General features: G+C 35.2%; 1 protein-coding gene across 4 annotated transcripts in view; it reads left to right on the top strand.

Annotated features, from left to right (window-relative positions):
• Positions 1–16,709, top strand: part of LOC123533184 (filamin-C-like) — a 32,661-nt gene that overhangs the window by 12,001 nt on the left and 3,951 nt on the right. For 2 of the 4 annotated variants that reach the window (XM_053519427.1, XM_053519428.1), the window contains exons 2-8: positions 4,091–4,214; positions 7,904–8,044; positions 8,404–8,532; positions 9,532–9,705; positions 10,856–11,029; positions 14,377–14,586; positions 16,284–16,446. In XM_053519427.1, coding sequence (XP_053375402.1) covers positions 4,091–4,214; positions 7,904–8,044; positions 8,404–8,532; positions 9,532–9,705; positions 10,856–11,029; positions 14,377–14,586; positions 16,284–16,446 — 1,115 coding nt within the window. The remainder of the gene's footprint in view (positions 1–4,090; positions 4,215–7,903; positions 8,045–8,403; positions 8,533–9,531; positions 9,706–10,855; positions 11,030–14,376; positions 14,587–16,283; positions 16,447–16,709) is intronic. The other 2 variants (XM_053519425.1, XM_053519426.1) reach the window with 1 other exon arrangement.

The following is a 16,709-nucleotide window of genomic DNA, read 5'->3' as shown; positions in this document are numbered from 1 at the left end:
ATAAATAAATGTACATGATCAGTTGGTTAAGTTTTGAACAAATCCATTAATTGACCAAAATCTGAGTAACCACCTTTAATATATTAGAATAGTTTTCAGGATAAGAAAATTTTGAAGTATGTAAAATGTATATCTAAGACTTCCTCAATATATCAAAGTTCTCTATCGATTGATCAGATGTTAACATGCTTGGCACTAATCATCTCACTAAATTCTGTGTTCATGCTGTTGCAATTTTAGCAGGCAGATGTGCGGCAATGCTCTCTGTATGTCTGCCAGTCACATGTCATGCTTCTCGGAATTCTTCAAACTTTTCAATGGTAATAAAACTAGGAATCTTGTACATACTGAATTTATTTGAGATCTTTAAAAGCATAAGAACCTGAAATTTGAGCCTTGCCATGAGAAAACCAACATAGTGGGTTTGCGACCAGCATGGATCCAGACCAGCCTACACATCTGCGCAGTCTGGTCAGGATCCATGCTGTTCGCTTTCAAAGCCTATTGGAATTAGAGAAACTGTTAGCGAACAGCATGGATCCTGACCAGACTGCGCAGATGCGCAGGCTGGTCTTGATCCATGCTGGTCGCAAACCCACTATGTTGGTTTTCTCATGGCACGACTCATTTTTTTTTAAAATAGATTGTTATTGAGAAAGGCTGGCAAACATGGAAGGTTGTAGGTTAAAGATATACTAAAATTGTAGCATATAAAATTCAACACCCCCTTGGAAAAGAAAAAGATAGTGTAAGTCCTTAGATTTTACAGTATTAAGTAATAATCCCCAACACCCGCAAAGAAAAGATACAGTAAGTCGTTAGATTTTACGGTATTGAGTAATAACCCAAAACACCTGCAAAGAAAAGACACAGTAAGTCCTTAGATTTTACGGTATTGAGTAATAACCCCCAACACCCACAAAGAAAAGATACAGTAAGTCCTTAGGCTTTACGGTATTGAGTAATAACCCCCAACACCCACAAAGAAAATATACAGTAAGTCCTTAGGCTTTACGGTATTGAGTAATAACCCCCAACACCCACAAAGAAAATATACAGTAAGTCCTTAGGCATACATGTGATCTCCCGCGCGGGAGGGTTAAAATCCCGATTTTTTCACCTTGCCTCCCGTCTCCCGACCAAAACCATAATTCTCCCGCTTTTCAAAATTAAAATCAGTATTATGACTGGGATGATAATTACCGAGGAGTGCCAAACATGTTTACACAGTAAATCAAAGTGTCAACGACTGTTGTGTATTATACATGTTTGACACCCATGTAGCTGGAGGAAAGAGTTGTTTTTTCACAGGTGAATTCTGATAACATGATTAATTGTTTGTTTTGATAAGGGATTAGACAAGCAGGGCCTTTTCCACCTGTCTCACGGGGCCGAATATCAATGCCAATTAGGCTCGATTTTTTACCAATCTGAAGCAAAAAAACTCCCAGTCATAAGAAATAATTCCCAGCTGAAATGAATTTTAGATTATTCTTCGGTAATAAAATCACATAAATAATTGTTGGAAAAACCAAGCCATTACTGTTTTTAGAACATGAAATGTTATTTCCCCTTATGCAGTTACGCCATTTTCTTCCAATGTTTACCAAATTAATTTGCTACTAAACTCGGACTTATTTCATTTAAAACTGGATGAAAACATACATTTATTTGATAACATCAATCTACATTATTTTGGTATGGGTATATACATGTTGATGCATTTCAGTTTTCTGTTTTTCATGTCAAAATCATTAGTGATCAGTGTTTTTATACGAAAGTGGGTGGGGTAAGGAATTTACATAATTTATGAGTTGTGTTCAGACCAATTTAGAGTCCTCGAGTAGAATAATGTTAATGCATGTTCACCACCATTTCAGACCTAAATTGAGACTTTGTTTCTACAAATTTAATCTGTTAAGAAAGTTTAAAGTTAGAACAAGAGTGAGCTTCTGTAAGACAGCATGGTCGACTTTTCTCAGTGACAGTGACTGACTCTGAATTTAAGCTTTGTGAGTAAAAGGGGCATAATAGTCAATAGCTTTGAATGTAACACATATACTGGACATTATATAAAACCAAAAAATGTTAGTTAAAAAGTGGCATAACTCTGTCAAAATTCAGATCAGATTCATTGTGTGGCCTAAAATGTTGGATTTTGTCCCTAAGTTTTGTGTCTGCGCGCTTTATTTATGTCGATAAAAAACCTCCAGTTTTGAGACCCCAACTCCAGCTGAAAAATGGCAAACCTCCAGTTTTGGGATTCTGAACTTATCACATGTATGCCTTAGGCTTTACGGTATTGAGTAATAACCCCCAACACCCACAAAGAAAAGATACATTAAGTCCTTAGGCTTTACGGTATTGAGTAATAACCCCCAACACCCACAAAGAAAATATACAGTAAGTCCTTAGGCTTTACGGTATTGAGTAATAACCCCTAACACCTACAAAGAAAATATACAGTAAGTCCTTAGATTTTACAGTATTGAGTAATAACCCCCTACACCAACAAAAGAAAGATAAGTAAGTCCTTGGATTTTACGATATTGTGTAATAACCCCCAGCATCCGCAAAGAAAAGACACTGTAAGTCCTTAGATTTTAGGGTATTGAGTAATATCCCCGAACACCCACAAAGAAAAGTTACAGTAAGTCCTTAGGCTTTACGGTATTGAGTAATAACCCCCAACACCCACAAAGAAAAGATAAGTAAATCCTTACATTTTACGGTATTGAGTAATATCCCCCAACACCTGCAAAGAAAAGATAAGTAAGTCCTTAGATTTTATGATAATGAGTAAATATTGAAAATACTGGTTCTCCAGTAAGTTCAACTGGAAAATCACACTTACTTTTGATGTCATTTTTGCATCAAGAAAAAATTCCACAATGTAGAGATTTACCTGCTTTCAGTCATTGTATATAGCCATGACTTAGTTTTTTACAATTTGGCAAACTGGAGTCCTTCCATTACTGCTTATTTTGAATTCTTCTTTAACATCAAAACCTATATCTATTGTCAAAATTAACCTTAAGAAAGACAGTAACATAGATTAGATGCAAGATGAAATAGATTCCAATATTTCATGAAGTATGGACCCTTCAGATTTGAAGCTCTTTCAATTTATTTCTTATTAGTTCTCATTGCTTCAAACAAAGCTGTTATTGCTTATAATCATTAATATCATGCGTAACAAGGCCCAAAACTCGGGCACTAGTATTTCATGATTTATACCCCCTTTTTATGCCTGCAGTGTGAAAGTATAGTGTTTGAACTGAGAGTTGTCTGTCATACTTTCTTGTGTACTCAAGCCATCCTACCATGTCCATGCAGACTTGGTATACATATCAATGAATTGTCAAGAATTTCATGTCTGATTACCTTTTTATGCCCCATTGTTGGACTTTGAAAATATTAGAACTTTATTTGAACACTGTGTACTCAACTCATCCAATAGATTGCATTCAGTTCAAATGAAACTTGATTTACATCATGGGCATGAAGAGGACTCATGCATAGTGTCAGGAGTTTTATGTCCAATTACTAATTTTTGAAGAATTTGACTCAAAAAAAAGACTTTGAGTGTCTGCGATAAATTACAGACTCGGGTATATACTGGATTCCAGCGATTTGAATGATAAGTATCCTTAATGTATATATTTTGTCACCATGGTAATACTAACCCTAACCTTTAGTCAGTACATATCACACACTAAATGCATGCGGACATGCAATAATTTGCGTATTTTTGCTGTGCGCTCTGATTGATAATCACTTCCTGACATGCACAAAAGACCGCTTCATGTCTGTAGTGAGCAACATCGATTTTTGAATTATGCCCCTTTTTGACTAAACAGTATTACAATTAGATCTGTACCTTGTGCGCTCTACTTATCCTACAGTTTCCACCAAATCAAATGAATCTCGGTATATGTTATCAGCCTAAAGCATACATCAGTTATAATGTTTAAAATAATAGCTACAGAAATGTTTTTATTATGAAAAGTCTTTTTCGTATACAGTTACTGCAGTGCTTAATTACTATGTATCTATTTTGAGGTATTTATTTTCCCTTCACAAATTACAGTTAGACAGTGGTGTTATCACTGAAGATGAAGTTGGAAAAGCTAATGCAGCTCCTGCTGGTGTCGGGGTCTATTTACCCCACATCTTCAGTATACCAGTTGGACCAAAAAAAGAACTTGTTTCAGGTAAGCAGGTGCCGAGGTCTATTTACCCCACATCTTCAGTACGCCAGTTGGTCCAAAACGAGAACTTGTTTCAGGTAAGCAGGTTACCCCACATCTTCATTATACCAGTCCGACCAAAAAGAGATCTTGTCTCAGGTAAGCAGGTGTCGGGGGTCTATTTACCCCACACCTTCAGTATACCAGTTGGACCAAAAAGAGAACTTGTTTCAGGTAAGCAGGTGTCGGGGTTCTATTTACCCAACATCTTCAGTATACCAGTTGGACCAAAAAGAGAACTTGTTTCAGGTAAGCAGGTGTCAGGGGTCTATTTACCCCACATCTTCAGTATACCAGTTGGACCAAAGAGTGAACTCGTTTCAGGTAAGCAGGTGTCGGGGTTCTATTTATCCCACATCTTCAGTATACTGTTCAGACCAAAAAGTGAACTTGTTTCAGGTAAGCAGGTATCGGGGTTCTAATTATCCCACATCTTCAGTATACTATTCAGACCAAAAAGTGAACTTGTTTCTGGTAAGCAGGTATCGGGGTTCTATTTACCCCACATCTTCAGTATACCAGTCGGACCAAAACATAAACTTGTTTCAGGTAAGCAGGTGTCGGGGTTCTATTTACCCAACATCTTCAGTATACCAGCTGGACCAAAAAGAGAACTTGTTTCAGGTAAGCAGGTGTCGGGGTTCTATTTACCCAACATCTTCAGTATACCAGCTGGACCAAAAAGAGAACTTGTTTCAGGTAAGCAGGTGTCGGGGTTCTGTTTACCCCACATCTTCAGTATACCAGCTGGACCAAAAAGTGAACTTGTTTCAGGTAAGCAGGTGTCGGGGGTCTATTTACCCCACATCTTCAGTATACCAGTCGGACCAAAAAGTGAACTTGTTTCAGGTAAGCAGGTGTCGGGGGTCTATTTACCCCACATCTTCAGTATACCAGTCGGACCAAAAAGTGAACTTGTTTCAGGTAAGCAGGTGTCGGGGGTCTATTTACCCCACATCTTCAGTATACCGGTTGGACCAAAAAGTGAAATTGTTTCAAGTAAGCAGGTGTTGAGTTTTTCTACCCCATATCTTCAGTATTTGGGTCACGGTGGTCATGCAGACCAAAAAGTGAACTTGTTTCAGGTTACAAGCAATTGTCAGGGCTCTAATTCATATTTCTTAGGTATACCATCAGTCAATCAGTTGAAGTGTTTCAGATATCCTATATCTTCGATATACTGGGTTGGATCAATGAATATGTTTCAGGTAAGCAGCTGTTATGGGTCCATCTAAACAAATCTTACTGGAAAATTCAAATTAAGAAGAATTAATTTGAAATTTAGATGAATTTGAAATATTGTAAAGTAACCACTTGATACTTTCACTTTTGTAACCAGGTTCAGTCTGTTGACATATCTAACATAAGATGCATACTTTTTTTTGGCGTTGTCCGTCCGTCCGTCCTTCCGTCCGTCTTTCCATCCTTCCGTCCGGAGCCATATCTAGGAAATGGTTGGGAATATTTATTTAAAACTTCATATACATGTTCACCACTATGAGTTCTTGTGGCCCTTCAAGTTTCAGTCAGATTGCCCAAGTAACACCAGAGTTATGGCCCTTAGAAGTTTCTAGTGTTAACTATATAGGGTACTATAAATATGGCAATTTCTGCATCATAACTTTTGATATGTTTCACCTAGAACTATGAAACTTAAACAGAATTTAGATCACCATAATGTGGTTGTGTACACACAATTTTGTTTGGATTCATTTGTAAATTTAGAGTTATTGCCCTTTAATTGTATAAAAATCCACATATTTGTACATAACAAACTTACCATTTGGTAGAATTTCATTAAATTTCTTTCATTCTTTTCCATGAACATTTATTGTAAACATGTGAAGTTGTGTACCCACACCTGGTCACCCCTTACCTTGATCACACCCCTCCCCCGAACCCCCCCCCCCTTCCCCCTCCCCCCTCCCAAAAAAAAAATCATTATTTTACATTTTTTTCAGACAAACTTCATAAACATGTTCACCACTATGAGGTTATGGGGCCTATCAAGTTTCAGACAGATTGCCCAAGTAACACCAGAGTTATGGCCCTTAGAAGTTTCTAGTGTTAACTATAATATAGGGTACTATAGATCTATAGATATGGCAATTTCTGCATCATAACTTTTGATATATTTGACCTTGAAATATGAAAATTTAACAGAATTTAGAGCACTATAATGTGGTTGTGCACACACAATTTTGTACGGATTTCAGAGTTATTGCCCTTTAATTGTCTAAAAATCCACATATTTGTACATAACAAACTTACCATTTGGCAGAATTTCATTAAATTTCTTTCATTCTTTTCTGTGAACATTTATTATAAACAAGTGAAGTTACGCACCCACACCTCGTCACCTACTTGCCTTGGTCACACTCCCTCCCCCCCCCCCACCCCCCCCCCCCCACCAAATTTTTTTTTCATTTATTTTAGATTTTTTTCAAACCTTCCATGATTATTTATCAACATGCAAGTTGTACCATTTCCCCACCTCACTCCTCCATACAGTCATCAGTCATGCCCACCACTGATCATGCATCCTCTGCCCCCCCCCCCCCCCCCACCCAAAAAAAAAAAAATCCACATATTTGTACATAACAAACTTACCATTACGGCAGAATTTCATAAATTCTTATTCTTTTCTGTGACATTATTAGAAACATGTGAAGTTGCGCACCTACACCTGGTCACCCACTTGCCTTGGTCACACCCCCTCCCTCTCCCAACCCCACTTCCCCCCAAAAAAAACAATAATTTTTTTTTTCATTCCTTATTTTAGATTTTTTTTTCAAACCTTCCATGATTATTTATCAACATGCAAATTCCCCCACCTCACTCCTCCATACAGTCATGCCCACCACTAATCATGCCCCCCCCCCCCCCAACTTCACCCTTTTACCTTTTTTTTTTTTTTTTTCATTTTTAATTTTCCATCAATATTTATAATCAACGTGTGAAAGTTTGTTTCCTCTCCCGTTCCCCCGCACCCCCACCCCCTAAAAAAATAAATATATACATATATAATTATATTTCCATTCCTTTTTTTTTTTTTTTTTTTTTTTTTTTTACATGTTCAAACCTTCAAACATTGTTTTAAGTTGAGTACCTGCACAAACTTTGCCCACTCAGCCCATTGTTACAAGATAATCTTACTGCTTCGATTCTCTTATAGACGAAACTCTGTATCTTTTAAGTTAAAATGATACATGTGTAATTCAGCCATAACATCTGGTGACAAACCAACTACAAAAAACGAACATATATATTTCTATCCAGATTAAACTTTTCAAGCTGAATTCTCAATTAACTGCATTTAAATCTTTATAAAAGCTAAGTTATTTCTCATTCAAATAAGCATACTATCCACATTCAAAATGAAACTTATTGTATCGTCTAGGATCAAAGGGTATCTAGATACATTTATTGTGTATTGCTATTTCTAATTAAAACATTGGTTTTTCTCCTGTTAAAAATTTGAATTTTTGACTATATAAATATTTGCTCTTTTATTAACATCCTTAACTTTTTGACGGATATATTTTTTTGCCATTCCTCACCACAAACCCTTTCGGCGGGGGATACCAATTCATCGAATTTGCTTGTTTTTCTTTTTTTTTTCTAAAAATGATTTTGACTCTTGTTTTTAACAGCATCTGTGACAACACCAACTGGGATAAGAGATCAAGCCAAAATTGACCACTTCAGAACAGGCCATGTTACCCTGAGTTACCAACCGAGAGAAACTGGTCTCCATATCCTGCATGTCTACTACGATGACAAGAAAACCAAAGGTTTGTGAAGGATTTCATATTTTCACAATGCAAAGTTAAGCATTCAAGCTTTAAAACTTCAGTCATGCCATTATTTTTTACTCGTACTGTCTAGTATGTAGAAATAAAACATAAAAACAGGTTCCATTGAAACATTAAAGCTGCTCACTCACAGCTGGAGTGAACATTTTCATAATGTTCATTTCTTAGAATACTTAGAATCACACTTTGAACTATACATTTAGACAGTATTCAAGTTTTCTAAACCCCATTTATGGAGTATGTAGCATTCTTTTGTTATTACAAAATTGGGGCCAACTACCTGTATAAATCCTATGTACTCCTTGAAAATATATTAATGTGTATTTTTGTAATTTCAGGCAGTCCTTACCAGTTTCACGCCCATCCTCATGACAGTAAATATGTGCATGCGTTTGGACCAGGGCTAAGTCATGGAACTGTGCACAGACCAGCAGAGTTCACAGTGGTAACAAAGGCAGCAGGGGCAGGTAGGATTAGCTGAAAGATTTTCAAAAATTGAACCATAATGTAAAACTATTTAAGGGACTTGCCTGCATCAAGAAATTGTTATTTTTTGTTATCTCAGTACTTAAATGGTGTTTTTTGGTTATCTATTTACTTAATGGTATTTTTTGGTTATCTAGGTACTTAATGGTACTTTTTGGTTATCTAGGTACTTAATGGTACTTTTTGGTTATCTAGGTACTTAATGGTATTTTTTGGTTACTTTTTGGTTATCTATTTACTTAATGGTACTTTTTGGTTATCTAGGTACTTAATGGTATTTTTTGGTTATTTATTTACTTAATGGTACATTTTGGTTATCTAGGTACTTAATGGTATTAATTTTTCTGGTTATCTAGGTACTTAATGGTATTAATTTTTCTGGTTATCTATTAACTTAATGATGTCTCTAGATGTATGCATAATAAAAGTAACAAACTACATTTAATAAAAAGATATTATGCAAGACTTGAAGTATTTGTATTGTATTATTCATGGTAGATCAATGATACAAAAAAACTGGAATGTTTAAGTCCAAAAGTGTATAACTGCAATGCCTCAGCTTACTCTTGAAAATAAGTCAAGCACATTTTCATTTTCTGCTGATCATAATATGTATGAAATTATATTGGAAAACTGTCGAAATAGTTTGTGCCATGTACTGATAATTCCAGAGTACATATGTTGTCCAAATCTAAGGACACATAATACCAGTGCACAGACTGAGCCTAAAGAAATGTCACACATTAATTTATACTGCATGGTGATTGTGTGTGTGAAATTTCATGGAATCTCTTTAAAACTGTGGAAATAGTTCCCACCGCAAATTTATTTGCAATGGACTGATCAAAGAACCAGTTGAATGTATAATTACTTGTGTTTACTCACGCCAACTTTGTTTTAAGGGTTAGGTTAGAATTAATTTACTTTAATTCATTTCTGCATTTAAAAAGTGCTAAAAAGGTGAATGTTGATTGATTTAGGTGGAGTGTGTATTGCTGTGGAAGGCCCATCTAAGGCCAATATCAATTGCGTGGACAATGAGGATGGTTCTTGTTCTATTACCTATGTGCCCACAAGACCAGGAGAATATAATATCATAGTGAAAATGGGAGAGAAAAGTATCCCTGGGTCTCCATTTACTGCCAAAATTTCTGGTAAGTACCTCTAGCATTCTCACATGAAGTGTACAGTCTGAAATATCTGCCTTGAAACGCATCCAAAATGGTTTTCAGGCATACCTTTCATACCAGTACCAATTTATCATATTTTTGATTCTTAGTGATTTCCTCAATATCCTAGTTTAAAATTCTGTTATTGGGAAAATTTTCGCCCATCTCATAGACAGGGAATTCTAGCGTACGCCACACAGTTATAAAATTCTATTTTTAATACATTTGACACACTCTGACTTAAGCTATTGTCCAATATCTTCACCCATATTGGAGTAATTCAACACTCCAGTGACAGCTCCAGCTTTCTCATGTATAGTATGCCCAGTTTCACTACTCAGCATTGAAAAAGTCAAGCACATGGTCTCCTGTGACAGCTCTAAATGTTTTTATGCCCCCAAAGGGAGGCATATTAGTTTTCAACTGTCCATCCGTTAGTTCGTTCATTCGTCACAACGTTAACTTTTTGCATGAAGGCACTTTACTCACGAACCACTGCACCAGGACCTTCAAATTTAACATGCTGATAGTACTTATTGAATACACGACCCCTACTGACTTTGGGGTCACCAGGTCAAAGGTCAAGGTCACCAGGTCAAGGCGCTGCGGGGGCATTTGTCACCATTAGTGACAGCTCTTGTTTATTATGTTATTAATTTTTTGTTTTCCAGTTTCAGAAACACATTTTCTACATATTAAAACTAAGTGTGTTTGTATGAAGGTTTTCACATTAGCAACCCTCAGTTGTATGTGAGGTTTTTTTGTGTTTTTTTTTTTTTTGTGTTGGGTTTAACGCCGTTTTTCAACAGTATTTCAGTCATGTATCGGTGGGCAGTTAACCTAACCAGTGTTCCTGGATTCTGTACCAGTACAAACCTGTTCTCCGCAAGTAACTGCCAACTTCCCCCACATGAATCAGAGGTGGAGGACAAATGATTTCAGATACAATGTTTTTTATCAGATCGTAATGGAGAACATACGCCCCGCTCGAGGATCGAACTCATGACCCCGCGATCCGTAGACCAATGCTCTAGATACTGAGCTAAGTGGGCGGGCTTGTATGTGAGTAGCTTTAAATGAGCATTACATGTCAGTGTCATAGGTTTTTTTATTCCATGTTACTTCATATTTTCAGATGGGCATCCAATACGCGAGATGCCAGAGATCCCAACTATACAAGGTGGAAGCTTCAGCATGCAGTATGATGACATAGATAGTATGAACGTGCACGAACTTGATGCCACAGTGGAGACTCCGTCTGGGGAGATACAGCCATGTTCACTGAAAGTGCTACCTAACGGACATTTAGGTTGGTTAAAAAGTTGGTTAAAAAAAATTAACAACACTGAAACCTCCCTAGACCAGACCCCTTAATTATCAGAAACCTCTCCAAACTGAACAGTTGTCTTAGTAACCAATGAGATGAAAATATCCCATCTACACGTATAAGACTTGAAAGCGGAATTTTTAGCTTTACTGTATGAAATATAGGGACAGATATCCTACTTGCCATGGACTGGCTTCTGTTTTCCAGCTTGGTTAAATATTTGGTGCACTTTCTTTTTATCTCTGTTATCATCTGATGGATTTGCTTTAAGCTTATAAATAGTTATTCCTCTTCAGCAACATCATATGACATAAGGGACTTAACTCTACCACCAATATTTGTAAGTTATGGCCTCTTTCTACATAGAATTCAAGGTTGAAGTTATAATGAACTTTCACTCCATTTCTATTACTGTAAAATCATTTAATTTCGTGGGGATGAAATTTCGTGGTTTGGGTCAAAATGGCAATTTCGTGGGAATATGAATTCGTGGATTTTAACTTTTGAACATAAAATGAATGGGAATTTTACTTCTTCGTTGGGATTAAATTTCGTGGATTGACTCAACCATGAATTCCACATAGATTAGTCCCCCATGAATATTAATGATTTCACAGTATTACCAAAATTAATTTATTTGATTCAGATTTAAAATAGTTGTTCCCCATCATCACCAACGTCATATGACACAAGGTTTGTAAATCTTGCAACAATGTTTCATGAATTTTTTTTTACTTAGAATTCCAGATTAAAGTTTTGTTGCTCTTTCAGTCTACTTATGGATTTGATTCAGATTAACATCATCACCCACATCATATGAGACAAGGGACATAACTCTGGAAACAGAATGTCTTGAATTATCTCCCCTTTTTACTCAGACCTTTGATTAAGTTTTGATGCTTCCGCTTTATCTCTGTTATTACTGAATGGATTAGATTCAAACTTAAAGCAGTTGTTTCACAGCATCACCCACCTCATACTAGACAAGGTCCATAAATCTGGAACCAGTATTTCTACTTTAAATTTAGGTTAAAATTTGGACGCACTTTCAATGTAGCTCTGTTATTACTAAATGGATTTGACCCATGCTTAAAACAGTAATCATTTATAATTTAATGAATTATGCCCCCTTTTTACTATGAATTTGTTTTGATCACTTTCATTCAGTCACCGATACTATTGAATGGATTTGATTCAGACTTAAAATACATGTTTCATATCATCATCCATATCAATGGACACAACGTCTATAACTCTGGCACCATTTGGTAATTTTTATGAATTAAGTCCCCTTTTTACATAGAATATACATGTTTGTATGAGATGAAAGATATAATACACTATCACTCTATCTCCACTGTATTCATGATACTTAGTTTGTGTTACAAAAAGCACTTCCCCTCCACTGTATTCATGATACTTAGTTTGTGTTACAAAAAGCACTTCCCCTCCACTGTATTCATGATACTTAGTTTGTGTTACAAAAAGCACTTCCCCTCCACTGTATTCATGATACTTAGTTTGTGTTACAAAAAGCACTTCCCCTCCACTGTATTCATGATACTTAGTTTGTGTTACAAAAAGCACTTCCCCTCCACTGTATTCATGATACTTAGCTTGTAGTACAAAAAGCACTTCCCCTCCACTGTATTCATGATACTTAGCTTGTGGTACAAAAAGTGCATTTTCAAGTCTTAAATTTGTGTCAGAAGGAAACATATTTAAGCTGCAAAAATTTCAGCTTTTGTCATTTGGCAGACTTTTCAACAGACAAGATTGGTATCTGGGAAAAGTTGCCAATGCCAACTGTAATTACAGCTCAATGCTTTTCAATTAACATCTTCTAACAAGTGATACTAAAATCTGTTGAAATAATGAGGCCTGTAAAACCATGTACTCTCAAATAAGAGCACCAAGATGCACCTTTTTTAAGAGAGAGAATATATGAGCCGCACCATGAGAAAACCAACATAGTGCATTTGCATCCACGCAGTCTGGTCAGGATCCATGCTGTTTGCTTTCAAAGCCTATAGCAATTAGAGAAACTGTTAGCGAGCAGCAGATGTGCAGGCTGGTCTGGATCCATGATGGTCGCAAATGCATGTTGGTTTTCTCATGGCGTGGCTCAATTATCATGATGTTTCTAACTTCTAGCAAGTTCTGTTACATGTATATAAAATCAAAGCAATTTTAAAATTTATCTGTCACAAATTTTTACTCTTTGAAACAGCATTTCTCCAGATTTATACGTGTTTTTAAATATTGAACATTCAAGATTGGTACATTTGTGTAGTTAATAAATGAGCAGATAAAAATAGAGCATTCAGTATTTGTAGATAAAAAGTGAACATTCAATAATAGCATTTAAAAATTGAGCATTCAGTAAAAAAATGAGCATTCAATATTTGTAGATAAAAATTGAGCATCCAGTAATAATTTTGTATATAAAAATTGAACATTCAGTATTTGTAGATAAAAATTGAGCATTCAGTATTAATTTTGTATATAAAAATAGAGCATTCAGTATTTGTAGATAAAAATTGAGCATTCAGTATTTGTAGATAAAAATTGAGCATTCAGTATTTGTAGATAAAAATTGAGCATTCAGTATTAATTTTGTATATAAAAATTGAACATTCAGTATTTGTAGATAAAAATTGAGCATTCAGTATTAATTTTGTATATAAAAATAGAGCATTCAGTATTTGTAGATAAAAAGTGAACATTCAATAATAGCATTTAAAAATTGAGCATTCAGTAAAAAAATGAGCATTCAATATTTGTAGATAAAAATTGAGCAGTCAGTATTAATTTTGTATATAAAAATTGAACATTCAGTATTTGTAGATAAAAATTGAGCATTCAGTATTAATTTTGTATATAAAAATAGAGCATTCAGTATTTGTAGATAAAAAGTGAACATTCAGTATTTGTAGATAAAAATTGAGCATTCAGTATTAATTTTGTATATAAAAATTGAGCATTCAGTATTTGTAGATAAAAACTGAGCGTTCAGTATTAATTTTGTATATAAAAATTGAACATTCAGTATTTGTAGATAAAAATTGAGCATTCAGTATTAATTTTGTATATAAAAATTGAGCATTCAGTATTTGTAGATAAAAACAGAGCTTTCAGTATTAATTTTGTATATAAAAATTGAGCATTCAGTATTTGTAGATAAGACATGACTTTTCAGTATTTGCAGATAAAAAATGAAAATAATAGGACTCATTGATGTTTAGATAAAAACAATTGTCCATGCTCAGTTTTTATATTTAAGAAGTGCAAAATAAATGAACATAATTTATTGTAGTATTTTGTTTCAGGTTTTTCATTTACACCAGTGGAAGCAGGGGAGCATGAAGTTCGTGTTCAAAAACATTTCAAACATATTCCTAACAGCCCTTTCAAAATCAACATAGAGTGTGCGGAACTGAGCAAAGGTCATGCTGATAAGGTCAAGGTCAGTGGTGATGGCATTATCGAAGGAGTCACAAATGTGCCGAATGAGTTTATAATAGATACAAGAGCAGCAGGTATAGTAGACAAGAAAAATGAATGAGAATTTCCTTCAAATGATTTCATGTAGCACTGTAGTGCAATGAAAGTTGTACAGATTGTAGTCTATTACTTTATCTGCTGATTGCAGGAAAATCATACCAATACGATACCATATTATGCTGTCTAAATATCACTTTTCTGGTTGTCATGGTAACAAGTAAACATTGAAGTGGGACAGGTCAAAGTATATATAGTTCCTACAGAATTCTAATATCAATAATAAACATCTGGTCAGACTTTGTTCACTCGAGCTCCACGGGACAAGCAAAATTTGTTTGTGTTATTGGTAGTTTGAGCCATCGGAAAATATACGTTATATAGATATTTTGCAGCGTTCAAGTGAATGGAGAATGAGTGTATTTGCACAAGTTGATGCTCTGAACAAATTATGTCAATAGAAAATACATACAGAATTTTGATAGTTGGCCAAAATTTCTGATTTTACAGTTGAATATCTATAAAAGTCTGTTTTGAAGTCAGTCCATGCATGAATCATTAAAGTGACTTATTCAAATAAACACCATTTCGTCCTGTCAAACTTTAATGATGAAATACACATACCTATGGGAGGCTGTTGCACCTTGCTAATTGCCAAATGCTAAATGACAAATAGCTAATGCTTAATGCCAAATAATTAATGCTAATATTTCATATTTAATGCTGAATGCCAAATGTCAAATAAGTAATGCTTATTGCCAAATGATAAATGTTAGTTGTCAAATTCTTTACTTTATGAGTTAATGATCTGTATCTCGTAAACTGGTAAATGTAAATTTCAACTACATGTATTTGAAAGCATATAATGTTCTACCAGTCTGATTTGAAGACATAACATTTTCTGTTGGTCATTGGACCATCATCCAGGGACTGGAACAGTTTGCTCCAAAATGTTTAGAAAACATTTTTAGTAGAGACAAAGTTAAGTAACAAAGGCCAATAGTTCATACACTGATATATTCAGCTCTTTATTTGAAAAAGCATACAGCAATAATGTTGCCTTTATTGTTTTGCATTCCACAATTAACAATTAGCATTTATCGTTTGACAATTACCATTTGACAGTCAATATTTGACATTAAGCATTTAGCAAATAGCATTTTGCACTAACCATTTCGTATTTAGCAATTAGCATTGCACAGCGGCCTTTTATACATACCAGATCTTTTTATTTTGTTCCTATGTCTGTCCATTCGTCCATGTGTTGGCCTCTCCAGCTGTTATTCATAAAACATTTAGATCCTATGTTAATGTTAAAAGTACAAGGATTCTTTTCATGAAACCTTACTTAACCCTTACCATGCTGGACATGAATGTTTCTGCCTTTGTGACCAGTGTAGATCATGATCAGCCTGCACATCTGTGCAGTCTGATCATGATCTGCACTGTTCGTTATTCAGTCAGTATCTTTTTGGTAAGCACCCCCTTTAACAGTTAATGGTACTGTCCAAATTGGAAGATGGACAAGTTCATTATAGAAATTTAGAAGGGTCAGAATTAAAGCTGGCAGATAAGTTAGAGAATATGCATATCCTTCAAGTATTTTCAATATTTACAAAATGGTTCTTATGGCAGCATGTATGATAACTGGTGCTTTTGTTTGTTGACTTTTATTGCTAGGCAACAGTGAACAGTCTGGTTAAAACAGGAAATAGTACCATATTTTTTATCTCAGGATATGGTGAGCTGGGCCTATCTATGGAGGGTCCAAGGCGAAGTAAAGTTGAAATGGAGCTATATGATAACGAAGATGGAACATGCCGAGCAGTGTATAAACCAACACAACCAGGACATTTTGTTATCATGGTCAAGTATGGGGGTGAAAATATTACAGGCAAGTTTTTTTCTTTTTTAATGTTTTGTACAGTCAATGCAATGATACATTCGTTATAATTAATGACTGAAACCCTAATAGCCCATCAGGTAACCATTAAACTTGTGCAGCGTTGCTTATATTACAGTAAGAATACTTCAGTTAAGTTCTTTGTCGTATTACAGTGAAACATCACTTGCTCGGGCATCTGCAGCTAAAGCAAGGCTGACTCAAGCAGTTGTAGTCTTATGCATTCTGCTCATCTCCACTTATTGCCATTAATGCAAG

The sequence above is a fragment of the Mercenaria mercenaria genome, chromosome 12 (genome assembly GCF_021730395.1).
Source record: "Mercenaria mercenaria strain notata chromosome 12, MADL_Memer_1, whole genome shotgun sequence".
Classification (NCBI taxonomy): Eukaryota; Metazoa; Mollusca; class Bivalvia; order Venerida; family Veneridae; genus Mercenaria; species Mercenaria mercenaria.
Note: the sequence above shows the minus strand (reverse complement) of the source record. Positions and strands in the feature narration are given on the sequence as shown.